The sequence below is a fragment of the Solanum stenotomum genome, chromosome 6, assembly GCF_019186545.1.
Source record: "Solanum stenotomum isolate F172 chromosome 6, ASM1918654v1, whole genome shotgun sequence".
Taxonomy (NCBI): Eukaryota; Viridiplantae; Streptophyta; class Magnoliopsida; order Solanales; family Solanaceae; genus Solanum; species Solanum stenotomum.
This window is the reverse complement of record NC_064287.1, coordinates 58,541,189-58,559,234: the sequence shown is the minus strand read 5'-3', so window position 1 is coordinate 58,559,234 and position 18,046 is coordinate 58,541,189. Positions and strand designations below refer to the sequence as shown.

At 29.6% G+C, this 18,046-nt stretch overlaps 3 protein-coding genes across 3 annotated transcripts in view; all 3 read right to left on the bottom strand.

The window, feature by feature from the left end:
* LOC125867742 (uncharacterized) overlaps nt 1-2,488 on the bottom strand; it is an 8,927-nt gene extending 6,439 nt beyond the window's left edge. Inside the window, exons 1-2 of the mRNA XM_049548311.1 lie at nt 1,873-2,488; nt 800-932 (exon numbers count right to left, since the gene is read on the bottom strand). Coding sequence (XP_049404268.1) covers nt 800-932; nt 1,873-2,361 — 622 coding nt within the window. The 5' untranslated portion in view covers nt 2,362-2,488. The remainder of the gene's footprint in view (nt 1-799; nt 933-1,872) is intronic.
* Nucleotides 2,489-9,140: 6,652 nt separating this feature from the next.
* LOC125867642 (protein HEADING DATE 3A-like) lies at nt 9,141-10,870 on the bottom strand. The gene is made up of 4 exons (XM_049548199.1): nt 10,616-10,870; nt 10,254-10,315; nt 9,611-9,651; nt 9,141-9,364 (listed from the first exon to the last, which is right to left on the bottom strand). Exons 1-4 carry the CDS (start codon nt 10,808-10,810, stop codon nt 9,141-9,143), a joined length of 522 nt encoding a protein of 173 aa, XP_049404156.1. The 5' UTR covers nt 10,811-10,870.
* A 5,554-nt stretch (nt 10,871-16,424) lies between these two features.
* On the bottom strand, nt 16,425-17,247 carry LOC125867675 (uncharacterized). Its single transcript, XM_049548235.1, has one exon. The coding sequence runs from the start codon at nt 17,163-17,165 to the stop codon at nt 16,638-16,640; it is 528 nt and encodes a 175-aa protein (XP_049404192.1). The 5' UTR covers nt 17,166-17,247; the 3' UTR covers nt 16,425-16,637.
* Between the last annotated feature and the right edge of the window lie 799 nt (nt 17,248-18,046).

Sequence of the window (18,046 nt, the reverse complement as noted above, 5' to 3'; positions counted from 1 at the left end):
AAGATAGTAGCAGGTGTGAGTAGGTATATATATATTATGATTAGAGGAAGAAAAAAGGTTCATTCAAAAGTCAGTCGCAAATATATAATTAATTAAATAAAAGTATACGCTTTTTAATAATATGAAATTTTCAAATATTGTGATGTCACATACTTTAATTTGATTGTGTTTTACAAATGTTTCATTAAGAGATTTGATTAGTTACGTTGATATTATTTTCTACTCATATATTGACAATAATGTTTGAGCCTTATTGGTGCCAAATGAATTTTGATTGTTAGATCCAAAGTAGTGTTTCATTCATTTGAGCACTATCTTTAAGATTTTCGATTTGATAATTGTATTGATAGGAGGTAGTAGATATTTGATGGAATAAGTCACAAACTGACTCGGATACCACAACCATATACTTCTTTATTTACTATCTTCGTCACATATGATTTGCCAAAGCTATAAGTGAAACATCACTTGGCATTTCAATATACACAATAGGCAAAGAGTGAAGTTCCACCAGTGTTAATGGGATTAAAGACTCCAATACCAGATCTATAACCATTACCAACATAAAAGCAGCCATTGCTCACTGACATACCCCCATACACAGTTGCACCAGTCTCGTTTGACCACAATATCTTTCCTGTTTTCGCGTTAATAACATAGATGGGGCCTCTTGGATTTTGTGAACCAGCTAATAGAACTCCATTGGCAACAGTAACAGGATTTGATCTACCATTGTTTGGAACTGCAGTTGTCCATAAGATTTCGCCGGTTTGAGCATCCATTGCCACCCAGGCTCCACCTGTTGTAATCTTCGTTGATGGATACAATGTGTAGTTTAAGTTACCGGTGTTGGCAATGCCAGTGTATACCCTCTTTGTGTCTGTGGCTGCTCCCCATATACCTCCTCCTCCTATACCTCCAGGACCAGCCTCCTGCATACATCAACCCCATTTCCTTTAGTGTCCTATTTTTACAAATCAAAATATAGTAGATAATCCCCTTAAAAGTGTGATGACCCATCACATCATCACGCCACACAAGGATCATGTGAGTGTCACATGACACAAAATTGCTGATGTGGAGGGCTTACGAAAAAGACTAGTCCTTGTGGATGATTCTAGAAAAATATGGAGATTTCTCATGGAATATTATAGAACTATATAGAAAGTTTCTAGAATACTCTAGGGACATGTAGAGAGTTCTAGAGACCTGTAGAGAGTTCTAGAGAAGGAACCTAAATGTAAATATGTAAAGACTTATGTAGAAGTTATTATTTATACTTTAGCTCCTAGATGAGTAGTATTAAATAGAGAGACATTTGGCAAATTATTCCAGCAAAAATTAATCAAAATTCTCTGCAACACAATTCTTTCTAGCAATTATGTTATCTACCATTCTCTTAGCGATTTCTAGAGTCTAATGACTAACACAACATATTTATTATAATTTCACAAGTGGTTTGGGGAGGATAAAGTTTACCACACTGATTTTGATTATTGACCCTTGGCTTGTGTAAGCATGTCACACATTAAGTTCATAAAGCAAATACAACAGCGAAGAAGCCGGTTGAAATCAATCAAGAAGAAAAAAAGCAACAACAACAAATAATACGATAATTGAAGCAAAAAAACAAACATATACTGATAAGTAAACTAGACAACGATAATTACTAATCTTCTAACCTCCCTATCTATCTATTTAGGTTCCCGACCACAAACACATTAAAAAAATTGATGGTATATAAGGTATTGCGTGGAATAGTTGAGGTGTGAACAAAATTGATTAAAAAACATTTGTTATAGTTATCAACTAGATATTTTGCAACTATATGAAAAATAGTCAAAGTACACGCAAAATTGTTCTTTCACTTACAGTAGTCCAGAAGAGTTTGCCACTGTCACGCTTCAATGCCCAAGCAATTCCACTCTTCTGCACAGCTGCTACAATGTCTACCTTCTTCCTTCCATTAACAACCACGCTAAGCATCATCGGAGCTTCTCCAAAATCATAATCTGGGCTTGGGCCAATCGGGCAATTAGGGTTCGTCGAATTCATACACGCAACAAACCACACATCATATCCTCCAAGCTGTTTATACCATTCAATCTCACCGGAATCCAGATCCAATGCCAAAATCGAGTCGGAGTGATTCTCCGGCTCGATGCATTTATCGGGTTGGGTCGGATCTGTATGGTTCTGTTGATTCTGCTCCTTTTGGCAATCCGCGATGCGTTTGGGGACAGAGTAGAGGTTTCCGGTAGCGATGTAGACGTGATTTCGCTGGGAATCGATTGATGGACTGCTTCCCCATACGGCGGCGCCAGAATAACCGCCGATTTTTCCGCCGTTCTCCGGAAGCATAAAAGTCTTCCATATAATTTTGCCTGTATCAATATCTAACTTGAGGAAGCTACCGCGGAAGTAGCAACATTTATCGATTTCAGCTCCTTCTTCTAGCGATGAAGTTCCGATGTAAAAAGCTCTACAAAAATGCGAATTTGCATGGATTTTATTGTATTATAAAAACTATATAATATAATATATAACAACAACAAAAATAGAATAACAATGTAATTTCACAAATAATGTTTGAGTGGATGGTATGTAAGCAAGTTCAGAAGGTAGAGAAACTTTTCCGATAAGCTGTGCTTAAGTAGCAGCAACAGTATTGTAACCCAAGCGAAAGAAATTACAACAAGTAATTACAATAAAATGAAGAACAAAATAGTATGTAAAACAAGATAGTATGTGCGTAACAAAAACAATACTCATAAAGAAGACTGAATAAAGTTTAACTATTTACTAAATCTTTTATTCTAATCTTCGATATCAACATCTAAAAGATTATTTTCTTGATAAGAAGACGAATCCCAAAGTTAAACAATTTTTAATAACATGAACCCCAAGTCACATACCGAACATCAGACTGAATAAAAAGGTTAAGGGTATAGTAAACTTACCCCTTGTAGTAAGTCCCAGACATAGTAACAACGCTAGTAGGATGATGATCCAATTTTGTACTCCAAACAAGATTTCCATTACTTCTTTTCAATCCAAGTACCAAACTTGGTCCATAAACACCAACAATCACCAAATCCCTATCAAACACAACACTTGGTGTTGCCCTAGCCATTATACTTGTCACATTAGGCAATAAGGATGCATTAAAACTCCCACTAATTCCAGTCAATTCATGCAAACTTTTTTTCCAAACAACAACTCCATCTTCAGCTCGAACTGCGTATATATTACCATTCCAACTCGGAAAATATAATATTCCATCAAATATTGTTGGAGTCGCTGTTATATCTTTTCCAGCTTTAAATTCCCATTTTAACCTCAGCTTTGAAGCACTCTTAGGACTAATTTTATTTTCTCCATAGGCATATCTTTGATTGTACAAATCACCACCATGGTTTATCCAATTTCCTAATGTGTGATGCTTCTTGTTATGCCACTAAATATGAAAATAAAATAAAATAAGGCAAGTTATTTGTTATAACATGTGAAAATTATTATACCGACAATACTATAAGTTTTTTTTCAGTGTCAGATTTTAATATTGTTGATAACTATAGGTAACTACTATATATCCATAGTGGTAAATTCAATATTTAAAATTTATGAATTCTAATTTCACTTGCAACAAACTGTTTATTTAATTAGAAGATAATAACAAATAAGTGTCCATAAGAAAAGGAGACTAGTAATAGCGTGAGAAAAGGTATAATAAGAGTTAATGTATTCTATAATTATTCAGGTTTATTCAAAGTACTTAGTGTAATATCGTCGATAACAAATAAAACATTCAATCATATAAGACTAAGCTATCTACAACTATATTATGGACAACTTATATAATAGAGAAAACTATACTTACATTTGGATGAGAATTGGCAGTAATTGAAAGCATAGAGAAAATCCATAATGTAAAGATAAACATATTGTTTGAGCATATATGAAATATTGCCATTGAGAATAAATCAGTATTGGTAAATAATTCCCTATGATAGTTAATTTATATAGAAAATTAAGAGCTCAAAGGGTGTTGGGGTGGGGGTGGTCATTAATTTTGCAAATTAATCATGAAGAGTTGACATTTTACTTATGTTCAATTTTTTTTTTCGGTACCCACATTAGAACCTGACTAAATTTGTATTCGTGCCAAGAAGTCCCACATTGGAATTTGGGGGTAAAACGCTCCCTAACAAAGGCGACTCAAACCCGAGACCTCTTGATTAAGGATGAAGAAATAGTTACCACTCCACCCGATCCTGGTTGTTCTTTATATTCAATTTTTGATCAAATTGTAATGTGGTATACAAATTAATCATATGCATGTTAAAATTAATTAAAAGGTTGGGTATATCTATTTTTATTACCAATAATATTATACGGTCTACGATTTTATTGAGTTATATATTAATACTCTGATAATTTTAGTCAATTAATTAATTAAATTAATTCTCAAGATTTAATATATTAATTGTATAGCAAGTTTGACACGCTTGCCAATAATTTAGACAATTATTATATAATAAAATATGTTCTAATTAAAGGAAGAAAAAAAGGTTCATTCAAAAGTCATCTCTAATTAATAAGTGGCAAGTGTTGTTTTTAATAATTTAAAAATTTTCAAATATTGAGATGTCACATACTTTAATATGATTGTGTTCCAAATGTTTAATCAAAAGATTTAATTAGTTAGATATTATTTTTTACTCACATTGACAATAATGTTTGAGCCTTAATGGTGCCAAATGACTTTGATTGTTAGATGCAAAAGTTAATATTAATTTTGATTTTTTTCTTATTTTAAAACAATATCAGAGTCGTTTGAACTATAATTAGGATATTTCGTAATTATAGTCCTGAGATTATAACTTGAATATAGATCAAGTTGATTATTACGTCAAATGTATAACTTAGATAACCTTTTATAGGGGACCCTTGTATTTTTCTTGAATTGCTATTCCATCTCCAACCACTCCCTATTTTCCCAACTAAATACTTAAACCCTTTGAAACTTAACATTTTCTACCCTTTTTAGCCTAGTCATCCGAAAGACAGAGAGTGTAGCAAAGATTTCGATTAATACTAAAATTAAGAATTATAAACAAGTATGAAAGCGTATGAAGGTAGATTTGTAATTAATATGACACATTTATGTATTTATTATTTAATTTCATTGACTCCAATAGATTAGTCTGTATTTATTGAGTTATCTTTAATCAAATGTGAAAGTCTCCCAACATAGAAACGTAATTTTGGAATTCATTTATATTTAAAAAAAATACCAAATGGAAAATTTCAAAAAAAAAAGGAAGAGATCTTATCTAAGTGAATAATAAATGGCACATTGTATAGAGTAATTGTCCAAATATTATTTAGTCAAAAGCATAATAAAATGATACTACAACAAGAATATTTTTTACCGGTAATAAATATATATATTAACAAAGAGCGCTAGAGTCTTTATCAATATTAGTCAATTACCATTGGATCTAATGTCGATCCAACGTCTCTATATACTTTATGGACATTTACAAAGAGTGATAATTATCGTTAAAAATAATATTTAATGACAATTAAACTATTATCGTTAATTAATTATCACTAGGACCATTATAAATATGCAAAATCAAGTTGACAATTTGTGATAGATATCCTATGGTTGCTTCTTTTACAATTTATAAAAACTTCAGGATATGATTAATTAAAAACATGGAAGTCTTATTAATGCAACATTATAATAATAATAAAATAATGCAACATTAAACACGCAAAATACTGGCAAGAAATTAGTAATTAGATCTTTAAATATATTTTTCTGTTATTTTGACTTAGTCTCTAAATTCCCTCTAATAATTGATATACATTTTCATTTAATTTATATTACTCTAAAACACTCTCCCTCTTCCTCCCCCCTCCTCACACACGTGTTTTGTTTCAATTTATGTGATATAAATTTGACTCGACACAAAATTTACGAGATTTTTGAAATGTGTCATCTTTAAATAAGCCATAACATGTATGTCTCTGTAAGTTTTTAATGACTTAATTTGAAACTTGCAATCTTAAATATGTCAAAACTAAAATAATTTAATCGATAGTTGACTTGTTAGTTATATTACTAACGGATTTTTTTCATTGAAAAATCCCTTAATGACAGGCCAAATTTTGAGAAAATATATACATCGACGGATCAATATTCTCCTTTCTTCTTTGATCTTTTCACCCTCCTATTTTCTCTCTCTCTATTTGTTTTTAAAATAAGAAAAAAAAAAGAAAAAGATTTCTTGCTTTCATAATTGTAGAATGTCATAGTATCACGATTTGAATCTTCTCTTACGTTAAGAGAATCCAACAATATATATATATATATATATATATATATATATTACTAATAAAAATTATTTTACACTTCATCACGATATAATATTTTGATAAAAGACGATATCGATGCTTTATAAAAGAATTAATGGATTTATCTTTTTTGTTCAAACTTTTTTCTGAGGTTCTCACTGCAAAATTTTAAGGAATCATTATATATTGGATGGTCCTCCTATGGTCGTTTTATGAGCAAAATGATTCCTATATCGTAGCTCTTATATGAGATTTAATTTATAATATTATATGACTATTTATGAAATATTATTACTTTGGAGAAAATTTGATTGCATGTATTAGATAAATTAATCAAATTGGTAAGTTTGCTAATTTTTAAAAATTATATTTTAATAAAAGTTCGCTCAAATTATAAAAAGTCTTAGAAAACAATGATCAAACTAAATTTCAAAAATTTCAAATAAAGTTATGCGATTAACAATGCGGATTTAATTAATAAATTCAAGAAAATGCTATATTAGTTATGCAACGATTATTATTTTTACCTTGTACCATTAATCATACATGATATATATTTAATCTATGATATTAATCAAAATACCTCTTAAGTATATATGTATGTTTTCAATGGACCACAAATGAATGTTTTTTCAAATTTATTGATTGTGTTTAGTCAAAACTCTTTTTTTTTCCGACTTCTTGTTATCTTTAGTCAAAACTCTTTTTTTTCCATACACTAGAGAGTATATTCTTAAAATTATTTTTCAAATTATTGATTGTGTTTATTATGAACAGTTACATGTCATATCTTTTATATGTGACCTAGTGGTAGTATAACAATTCTTTAATATATTTTTTTGTTTTATTTAACAAACTATTAATTCCACTTATTATAGAGAGTAGAGACAATTGCTTGATATTCTAATAGTCTACAATTTCTTTTACACTATTATTTTAAAGATTACTAATCTTCATTAATTATTATGAAAAATTATCTATCAGGATAATATTTTTATGGATATATTAACAAGTAGATCTATATTAGGAGAAATTAGTACAAGAAGTCGCTATACACAACTTCTTGATTGAAGAATTAGGAGATAACCAATGGGGGTCAATCATAAAAAAGTTTACAAATAATTAATTGAAGGCAAAGAAGGAGGATTTAGTGTAACTTTACTTGACACATGTGTCGATTATTCAGGACACTCAGTCAAAGTCACTAGTCCTTCACTTATTACCCTTTTATATAAGCCAACAAGAGTTGAGACTATCATGGCATTAAGTGTTTGTACCTGTAGCATTAGGTTCTTGTACCTTTTTTCAACACGAGTTGTGACTATCGTGACATTAATTGTTTGTACCTTTAGCATTATGTTTTTGTACCTTTTTACAACAAGAGTTGTGACTATCATGGCATTAAGTGTTTGTACCTTTTTACAACAAGAGTTGTGACTATTATGGCATTAAGTGTTTGTATCTTTAGCATTAGGTGTTTGCACCTTTATATAAAACAAAATAATTGATCCCTTCTAATGTAAGATTCTTTATGGCCCTATTTTATTGGTTGTTAAGCACGTGGAAGGTTTTGTATTTGCATGTAGGATTCTTTATGGCCCTATTTTATTGGTTGTTGAACACGTGAAAGGTTTTATATTTGCGTGTAAGTTGTGTAGCTATTGCCTTTTAAGGAGAAATTAGTACAAGAAACCGTCATACACAATTTCTAGCCAATGGGGAGAATCATAAAAAAGTTTACAAATAATTAATTGAAGGCAAAAGGAAGATTTAGTGTGACTCCACTTGAAAAACGTGTCGATTATTCATAACAATTTGTTAATTTAAAGTCTCTAGGACCACATTGATTCTTCACATGTATCCAAATATTCTAGGAATACCATATAGGTTTGAGAATAAAAATGACCATATTGAAATATACTCTTGTCTTTCTTCACAAGTGACACAAAATTCTCATTCCAAGCTTTTTATCTTGGACAAAAATATTGTTAACTTTTTTTACACAAAAGATTCTCCATTATAACTTGGCATAGTACTATATGTCCATATCATGAACAACTTGTTCTTGTATGGTCCAATAATATATTTTGGGAATCATATTCAATTAGGAAGAAAAAATCATGACTAGATGAATATACTGCCTAGTTCTTGTTTTACTACCATAAATTATTCCTACTGTCAAAAACGACATTGCAATGGATAAATTAAAGTTCTATTAAGATAAGATCTATCAGAATATAAATAAAAAGAAATTGGTAGCGCGCTAGCCATTGGTAATAGTAAGTACTTAATTAATTATATCACATGAGAGAAAACCCTTTAATATATCGAACCACAAGCATCTAGAGTTTTACATAAAAAGTTAAGTAAGACTATTAGACAAATCAAAATTATATATATATGAAAATTTTCGATAGAAAATCCATCGAAAACAATTGTGACAATGCAAGTACAATTAGATGGAAAATTATTATTACAAACCATAAATTTATCATATGCTAACCAATATACTCTATTTATTTATAACAGCATGAGGGTAATCCCCCTTAGTACTTTGACATCAAGTATATATCTAGGTTTCTAATTACATAAAAATAATAGTCACTACTAGAAATATCAGAATTTCTAACCAACATAGAAAGTCAGTCAGAAATTCTAATTTTTCAATTTGATATCCCTCCTAAATCATGTTATCTTCACTTGATCTCGCAATGACATGTCAATATAGACTTTATTCTACTATATATATATATATATATATATATATTATTTTTTTATGCGCGACGTCCTCCAGTACCACTCTCCCTATGGCAATTGAAGTAAACAGCTGCAACAGGCAATCCAAGATTGTAAAGCTCAGCAAAGTCTCTTGTGTTGAAATTTTGACGCCAACCTGGGGCATACACTGTTTCACGTCTCGATTGTCGAAATAAAGCCAAAATGAATCGATGAATTCCCATCGTAGGTGTTGGATTCTCGTAGCATACGACTTCATTTCCTAGTGTAAAGTAAGAAAAATCAAATAATTAATGATCATATAAAAGATTTTTGAAATTTATAATCTTTTCTGGTCGATTTTGTGATTTTTCTAGCCAAATTAACGACCATATATGTGTATATACTATATGATTTATTTTCTCTTGTTTTATTGTGTCAATGCATAGAACTTTGTGTAAATGACAAACTAATGCAAAATGGAGTCTAGTACAAATTGTATAAGGTCTATAGTTATAAAAGGATTTACCAAAGCTTGTATTTGTAGTTGCTGGGATATCTGTGACCAGCCTAGAAAAAAATATTAAACAAGTACGGTTAGAACAATAGTAATATATTCAGTGTAATTATATAAGTGAGGTTTAAACAGAGTGGTGTGTGTATGCGGATCCTATACCTGTCTGGTGAAGATAGAGATGTTATTTTCGATAGACTTTCCATTTAAGTAATGCATTTTAAAGCATGTATGAAAAGGGAATACAGTAGTGAAGAAGCCATAATGAAAATAATGGAGAAAAGAGTAGTAACAACAACAAATAATACAACAAGTGGAGCAAAAGAAACAACATATAATAATAAAATTAAAATAAAATAAAAAAGATAGAAAATAGTAATAATAATATTAATAAGGAAAACTAGACATAATTCAGACACTTTTTTGTTTGGGGTGGGGGGTGGGGAGGGGAGGGGGGGGGGGTGACAATATATATATAACACTTTCATTATTAGAGAAATAGGATTTTCAGTACACATGACATTATGATTTTATGTTATCAATTGTGGGTTCTCTCTTGCATTATGAGCAAATGGTGGTCCTCGATTCGAGTTTCACTGTCATTATTTCTCAAAAATAATTTTCATATGTTTAATCTAATCAGATCTACAACACTAACCAATGTAGATACTCCCTCAAGTTAGGGTCGCTTGGGCTTGGAGCATCAGGATCCACCATAATCTTCATAAAAAAACAATCACAAAAGAATCTCAAACAATGTAATCAAAACATTAAGAAAAAATAAAAGAAACTAAAAACTATTTGTGCATGTAGTAAGGAGATTCATAATGTAAAATCTTGAATATAAAAAGTACTATAATGGATGATAGTTAATCGTTCAAAACATTTATAAAAGTACTTGAAATTAAACAATCTTGATTGGAGAAAATTAAACCCCTCTACCCCTCCAAATATTAGTAGCATCACATAAAATAGAGTGTAAAAACATAACATAACAGAGCAAGTAAGTTTATAATTTACCAGAGTGTAAAAGTTGCGAAGATCGTCCCCTCCAATATGAACCCTAGGTTGCATAACAACTTGTGAAGGTTTCAACACACATGCATTGTTCACATCTTTATTATTATAAACAACTCTAAGATCAACAGACCTAGTGAATGGATCTAAAACATCACCTATCACACGACCAACTATCAATGGATCAACTCTAGGCATGATAATATAAAGTTTATATATTATATTATGACTATATGCTAGGATATTTTAGTTTTTTCTTCTTTCAATGTTATTGCAATGATATATTTTTTTTATCAAAGGATACGGCTATTTATATGAGTAATAAACTTACTATGTTGATATTTTGTTGATGTCAAGAATCTTTAAACTTTTTTATGTTATTCTTCTACTATGAAACTATATTATTCTTAGTTGATGTTGATCTTTGTATATGTTTATAATGAACTCTAGAAGACATGCGCCTTGAGCAAAGGTGTCAAATGTACGGATTAAATCAACTTTGGGCGGGACAAAACTTCCTTGAGTAAAAAAGTGCATTTACATTGAAATGACCGCCTAATCGCTAGAAATTCTCGTCGGTTATTCTTTTTGGATAACTGTTTAGTAAATTATACTTTTTTGAGAAAATTGAAAAATCTTACGTAAAAAAGTTATATCAAAGTCTAAAACTAATCGGATTGGTTTAAATATTCTACGCAAAAAGATTTTACTTTACCACTTCACCATAACTCTGGTTAATTAGCATTCTCCCATTTTTGCTTCGTTATAATACTAAAATTCAATATTGACACCATTTCTTAAGCTTACAAATTAATCAAATAATAAAGATGATTATCAATATAATTAAGTAATGCATTTGTTTTTAATTCTTTTTTAAACTTCGTATCAAATGAAAACAAATATAAAAAAGGGGAAAAAGAATCCAGCAGATGGATACAAATGCTAGCTGTAGCTAGATGCAAAGGTGCTATTTCAGATAGCAAACACACTATATTTAGTCATCTTTTAGAAACAAATAGGATAGGGTGGAGTTTTCATGATTTATACTTTATTTGTTTTGATTTACCTGATATTTTTTATTTTTCGAGAATCGATTTCACTAAGGTAAATTGAATTAGATCAATTAGATATTTTGAAATTAAACATTAGTTATTTGAAAAGACATAATATATAAATAAATATTTAAATTTGACCTCAACAGACAAGTAAGCATTCCAACTTGAGAGTGCATATCTAGGCATCTCAATTTGATTTTAACAGACAACTAAACACTTCAACTCGTCTTTACTATGTCACATAGACATCCGATGTTGATCCGACACATAATTTTGTAGGAGTCTCGGAGATCATTTTGTAAGTTAAGAGTGTTCAACCGACACAATGAAGACAAGCTGATTGTTTATTCGTGCATACTCAAAATTACAGTGTTTACTCGATCTTCACCTGGAACCAAGTTTAATTTATCATTTTTTGTATTATGTTATTTAAAAACTAGACAAAAATTTAAGTACTATAAGCCGCACCTTATAATGTCGATATGACAAAAAAAAAATTCTAAATATTAATCAAAATTTACATAATTTGAATATCAAAAAATGAAATATAGCACGTAAATTAGAAGAACTACAATCATAGTGAGGAAAAACAAATAATTATAAATAAATCTTTATGATTCTTATCAATTCACTACATTTTGTCATTGACTCACTGCATAGTAAAAACTCATCGCTAATTCTATTTAATAACAATAAATTATTAAAAGGTTATGTTAGCTATAGACTAATTAATGACAAATTAGAAACGAATTCCTTTAACTGTTTTTCTCCTGTAGTGATTACTCATGACTTGATAAAAAACTAATTCTATTTAATAACAAATTAACATTGAACTACCAAAATATTATGTTAACTATAGACTATATTTAGTGGTAGATTAACGACAAATTATATCTCTATTCTCTATTTTTTTTATTTATTCTTTCGTCATTGCTAACTCATGACTTGATAAAAAATATAATATACTCTTACAAATGATTGTGCTTTTTGAAAAATCTTTATACTGTCAATGCATACGATCTAAGATATCCTTTCAAGTTTTTATGGCCAAGAAATCATGTCTGGCCAATTCAAAGAAAATATTCTTGGATAAAAAATTCGAACATGAACGTAAAGAAATTGAGTTTATAACACAACAATCTTATTCATATCTCATCTTTATTAAAGGTATTTTCTAAAGGTATTGGGAAAAGGTGGGGAAAAAAAGATAGAAAGATGCTATTTCCGTTTTAATTTATTTGTGCAATTTTGATAGGACATAAAATTTAAGAAAGTAACGAAGATTTTTAAATTATGTAATTATAAATTATAAATATGTTAAATGTATTAAAATATTCTTTAATTTTGTGGAAAATTGAAATTAAAGAGTTGTCAAAAACAAAAGAGATATTTCTTTAAAACAAATTTAAGAAAAATATGACAAACAACTTAAAACGGAATGAGTATTTATTATAGATTCTTTTTCACTTTTACAGCATCCAATGTTATAAGATTAAATATATGATTCTCCCAATCAAAATATACCTCACAACTTTGTCTAATCAGTAAATCCTTAAAGCTTCTTAGACAACACCTCCACATTCCAACAATATAGTCTTACCAAATTTATTATTACAATAATATATTTAGTATAATTTCACAAATACAGTAACGATAAAATTGTGTGTACATAAATTTATTTTTATTTTATAGAGGTAGAGAGACTTTTTCTGATAGATCCTCAACTTAGATAACACATACTAAAAAAACAACGGAGAAGGTAATAGGAGTGGCAATTGAAGAAAGGAAATTAATAGGTGATACTTAAATCGAAGAATGAGATAATAATAATAATAATAATAATAATAATAANATAAGATTAAATATATGATTCTCCCAATCAAAATATACCTCACAACTTTGTCTAATCAGTAAATCCTTAAAGCTTCTTAGACATCACCTCCACATTCCAACAATAATAATAATAATAAGGATAATAATAATAATAATAATAATAATAATAATAATAATAATAATAATAAGGAAATTAGACAATACCCGACTACCTACTAATCTTCTTCTATATTTATTTGACCTCCATATTTTGTCCTCGGTAAGCTTCAGGGTGTGTCATATCTTATCTAATCACCTCTTCCTAATTATACTTCTCCGGCTTACCTCTATCTCTCTTTATACACACCCATAGATAATTTCACACATCCTTGTTGGCGCATTTGTGCATCACGGCCTCTTTACATGTTCAAACAATCTTCTCTCATTTTAACATGATATATAGGTGAGAATTTATATGACTGCATTTATATATGTAAATTCTAATATCTTAAAAAAAATCATGTTAGAGATTAGTATGTCAGTAGAATTATAACTTTTTTATAATGTTATGTACGTATATAACTTAAATCTTCAAACTAGATTCATATAGTCTAAAAAAGAGCATTGTTAGTAAGAATTCATATAGCTGACACATATTTATTTGGGATTCAAGCATAGTGATCTTTTGTTAATTTAAATCTCTTGCTAAGTATGAAATTTTGACTCCGTCTTTGATAAAAGTTGGTTCATGATATTTTTCCAAGACTGAGCTGTAAGATCAATTATTGAATTACTATTAGGGACCAACAAGGGCATTGTGGTTGGATGAATAGGGGTCCATCCATCCATCATGCAGGGGTGGCTCAACGTAACTGGGGGCCTAAAGCGAAATTTTCTTTGAGGCCTAAAAAATTTCATACATATTTATTTAAAAATTATTTTTCTAATTGTTTAGATGCACATTATTACTTCAACTTTTTAATAGATGATTTATTTGAGTAATTTTTTTAAAAAGAATTAATTAATTTTAGGTAAGATTTTATCAATTCAATGCTGAAAAATATCCTTTTACTAAAGCAATCATTATATGAATTGTTAACATAATTCTCTAAGGAATAAGTTGACAAACTTTAAGCAAAATAAGAGTTAGAACCATAGAAACTGATTCAAGACGTTGATAACTTGATATACCTAACTTTGATTGAAAATTTAAGTAAAAAAAAAATTGCGATTCACTTTGTTCAACACTGTTCGACTAATGATTCAGATTTCTGATAGAGTATTACTTTAACTTATTAAAGATTTGAAGAAAAAGAGTGAAAAAGGAATTTTAAAATAAATAAATAATGTGAATGTCAGAAATGTAATAAGACAAAACAACGTTTTCTTGATTTCTTCTATTTGAATGGAGTTAAGGAGAATAAAATAATATATATATATATATATATTATTATTATTATAAATAATTATTATTTTTATAAAAATAAAAATACATAATTTGTTCTTGGTAAAAATTTGAGGCCTCCCAAAATTGGAGGCTAAGACATGTGCCTTAATTTTTGTAAGCAAGAGCCGCCCCTGCCATCATGTCACAAATAGATTAATCAGAATTCCAATATGAAAGCAGAATATTGGAGGAGAAAAAAGAAGAAATTAAAAGAATTGCTATTGGTGGACAAGGTATCATAATTCATAGCCATATGATGCCTAAAAGGCAAATGAAAGAATGAAAATGATAGAAGTTTTGCTAGCTTCCTAGGATAAGAGAAATATATAGTCATAATAGATTTCTATTATTATCATAAAAATATTTAGCAGGAATTGAGTTGATGCAATTGCATTCAAAATCACTAAAAATTTTGCGTAATTTATATAAGGTGTTACTTATAAATATTCATATTTATTATTACGATTAAAATATATTATTAGTTATAGTGACTTCACTTAATTAAAAATAGTTAGAATTGAAATTAAACATGTGAATATATACTGTATTTTTTAACACATGTCCAAGGAATCCAACTAGAAGAAGGCACAAGGAATCCAACTAGAAGGCACAAGGAATCAAAACTAGGGAAGAATTGACTGACCAATTTAGAAGGCACAAGGAAGAATCCAACTCACGTAGGATCTTTTTATATTAGAGAAATGTAGTCCATATATAGAGTATTTTTGGATATTCTTTGTGGGGTTTCAAAAGATATATACTATAAGAGCGATGTTCGTTTGTGTGAGAACCTCAATTATTTTTTGGACTGTTTTCAGGGGCCGATCCAGCTGGGAATGAGAAATAAAAAAATTACATTGTATAGGTGCTAGCTCTCTTGCTTACAAGTAGATTCTATGACGTCTACCAGTGACGATTTAAGCATTAGTGCTATGGGATTCAACTAAACAGAATATTTTTGACACGAAATATAATATACGTGTGTTAAATTATATTCTATAAACTCACATGAAAGATATTATTCATGTTAACCATTCTAATATTATGTTAAATTATCTTCTGTAAAAGTTTAAACCGGTGGTAATATGTGTATTTTATATTTTCAATATCACTCAAAAGTATGGGCTTTCCTAGTTTATTTCTCATTAGCCTATATTTATATCTATATATCTAAGAAGTTTACATTTGCAAAAATAACCACTAGTACAAAGTACACTATTCATATAATTTACTACTACTTGTGGCTATTTTTGCAAATGTAATGGATCTTCCGGTCAACAAACCATAAAACAATGAATTAAATACATAGATTAATTATAGTTAACATTTGCAAAAATAGCCACTAGTAGTAAAATATTGCATAATTTAAATTTCCTTATTATATAGAGTACACATATTCATATAATGAACCTTCCAAAGTCAAAATCTAATCAAATTACAACAACAACCCAAATTAAATCAATGAATTAACAAATATAAATAGAAGCTCACATTTGCAAAAATAACCACTTTCTTCATTATACAAAGTACACATATATATATTAATATAAAATAGACCTTCCAAAGTCAAGATCCAATCAAATTACAACAACAAATCAAATTAAATCAATAAATTAACTAATAAAATAGAATTTCACATTTGCAAAAAATAGCCATTTTTTTCTACTTAAACTTGAATTGGCCATGGCCAATTCTTGACATCTTCTTCATCTTAAACTTTACCTCTATTCTTCATTGCAAGATTCCCATTATTTCCTTCAACATAAGCATAATATTTCAAGAAAAATGCAAGTGTAAGAGCAATCCATTCAAGACAAAAAATCAAAGCACATAATCCACCAGCTAATCTCAAAATCATAACACCATCTTCTTCTCTAACATACGAATTCAATTTTCCAAAGAAATCCCCTGTTTTCGTGAATATCAGCACGAAAACAGAGCCTTGGAAAATTGCTGTGAGTACGGAGGACACCATGTGTGCTCCGTACCCTTTATTGCCAGCACCCTCAGATGAGGATGCTGACACAGTGGCGCAGCCAAAAACTGCGCCACCTATAGTGAGGATGTGGAGGAGGATGAATAAGAATCCGTAGAGAGACGGGATTAATCGGAGGGAGAGAGTTAAGAAAATGCAGCTAGAGGATGCACCAAGAAGAATGTAGTTACAAAAAAGGAAGATTTTGTGTGTTTTGTGGTAATGGGGTTCAGTTGAATCTGAGTAATAATTGTTGAATCCCATTTTCTTGATTTTTTTTTTAAACAAATTTTGTAATTTTGATGATTTTTTGTGGAGATTTTGGGATAATTTGATGTAAAAGAAGTGAATTGAGGAGTAATACATATGAATTTTGTATATATAGGTGTTTGTATAGATGGGGCGCGGGGGGGGGGGGGGGGGTGGGGTGTAAACGGTCATATTATTTGAAATCTGAGGTTGATTATAAGACCGTTTGGGAAATAAAAAGTGAAAATATACAAAATATTTGGTGTAACGGCTAATGAAGGATTCACATGCATTTAGCTTTATGATGTCTGCCTCGGTTTACGTGTATCTCGACTAATTGTGTGGATCGAGTTGCTTTATCTATCAAAACTCGAACAGAAGAAAAAAAAGTATCACATATAGTAATATATTGTTGTCTCCGTTGAAATTTGAATCGGAAATTTTATTTTCGGAATCATTTTGGGGCGGCAAGCAACGACAGAGTTAATTAATGACCTCCAACTTTGGATGTGCACAAGTAGACACTTAAATTTATACTAGTAGACACACAAGTCTTATGTTGCATAATGCACGTAGGTCACCATGTAGGACAACAAATTATCACGTACGCACTAAAAACGTGTGCGTCTAGTTATTCAATCATATACAAATTTAAGTATTTATATGTACACACTCAGAATTAAAGGGCGGAGATATCAATTGAGTAAGTTAAAAGTTATGTAATACGCTATAATATATATTGTATCCTCTTAAGATTGTGTATATATACTCTTTTATATTTATATTTCAAAGTTCTGACTTTGACACCATGTGTAACATGATGTAGATTTTATATGAATCATTTGACCATTGACTAATTCATATGCATTCTCACTTTTTTTACTTTAAAGTTGTTT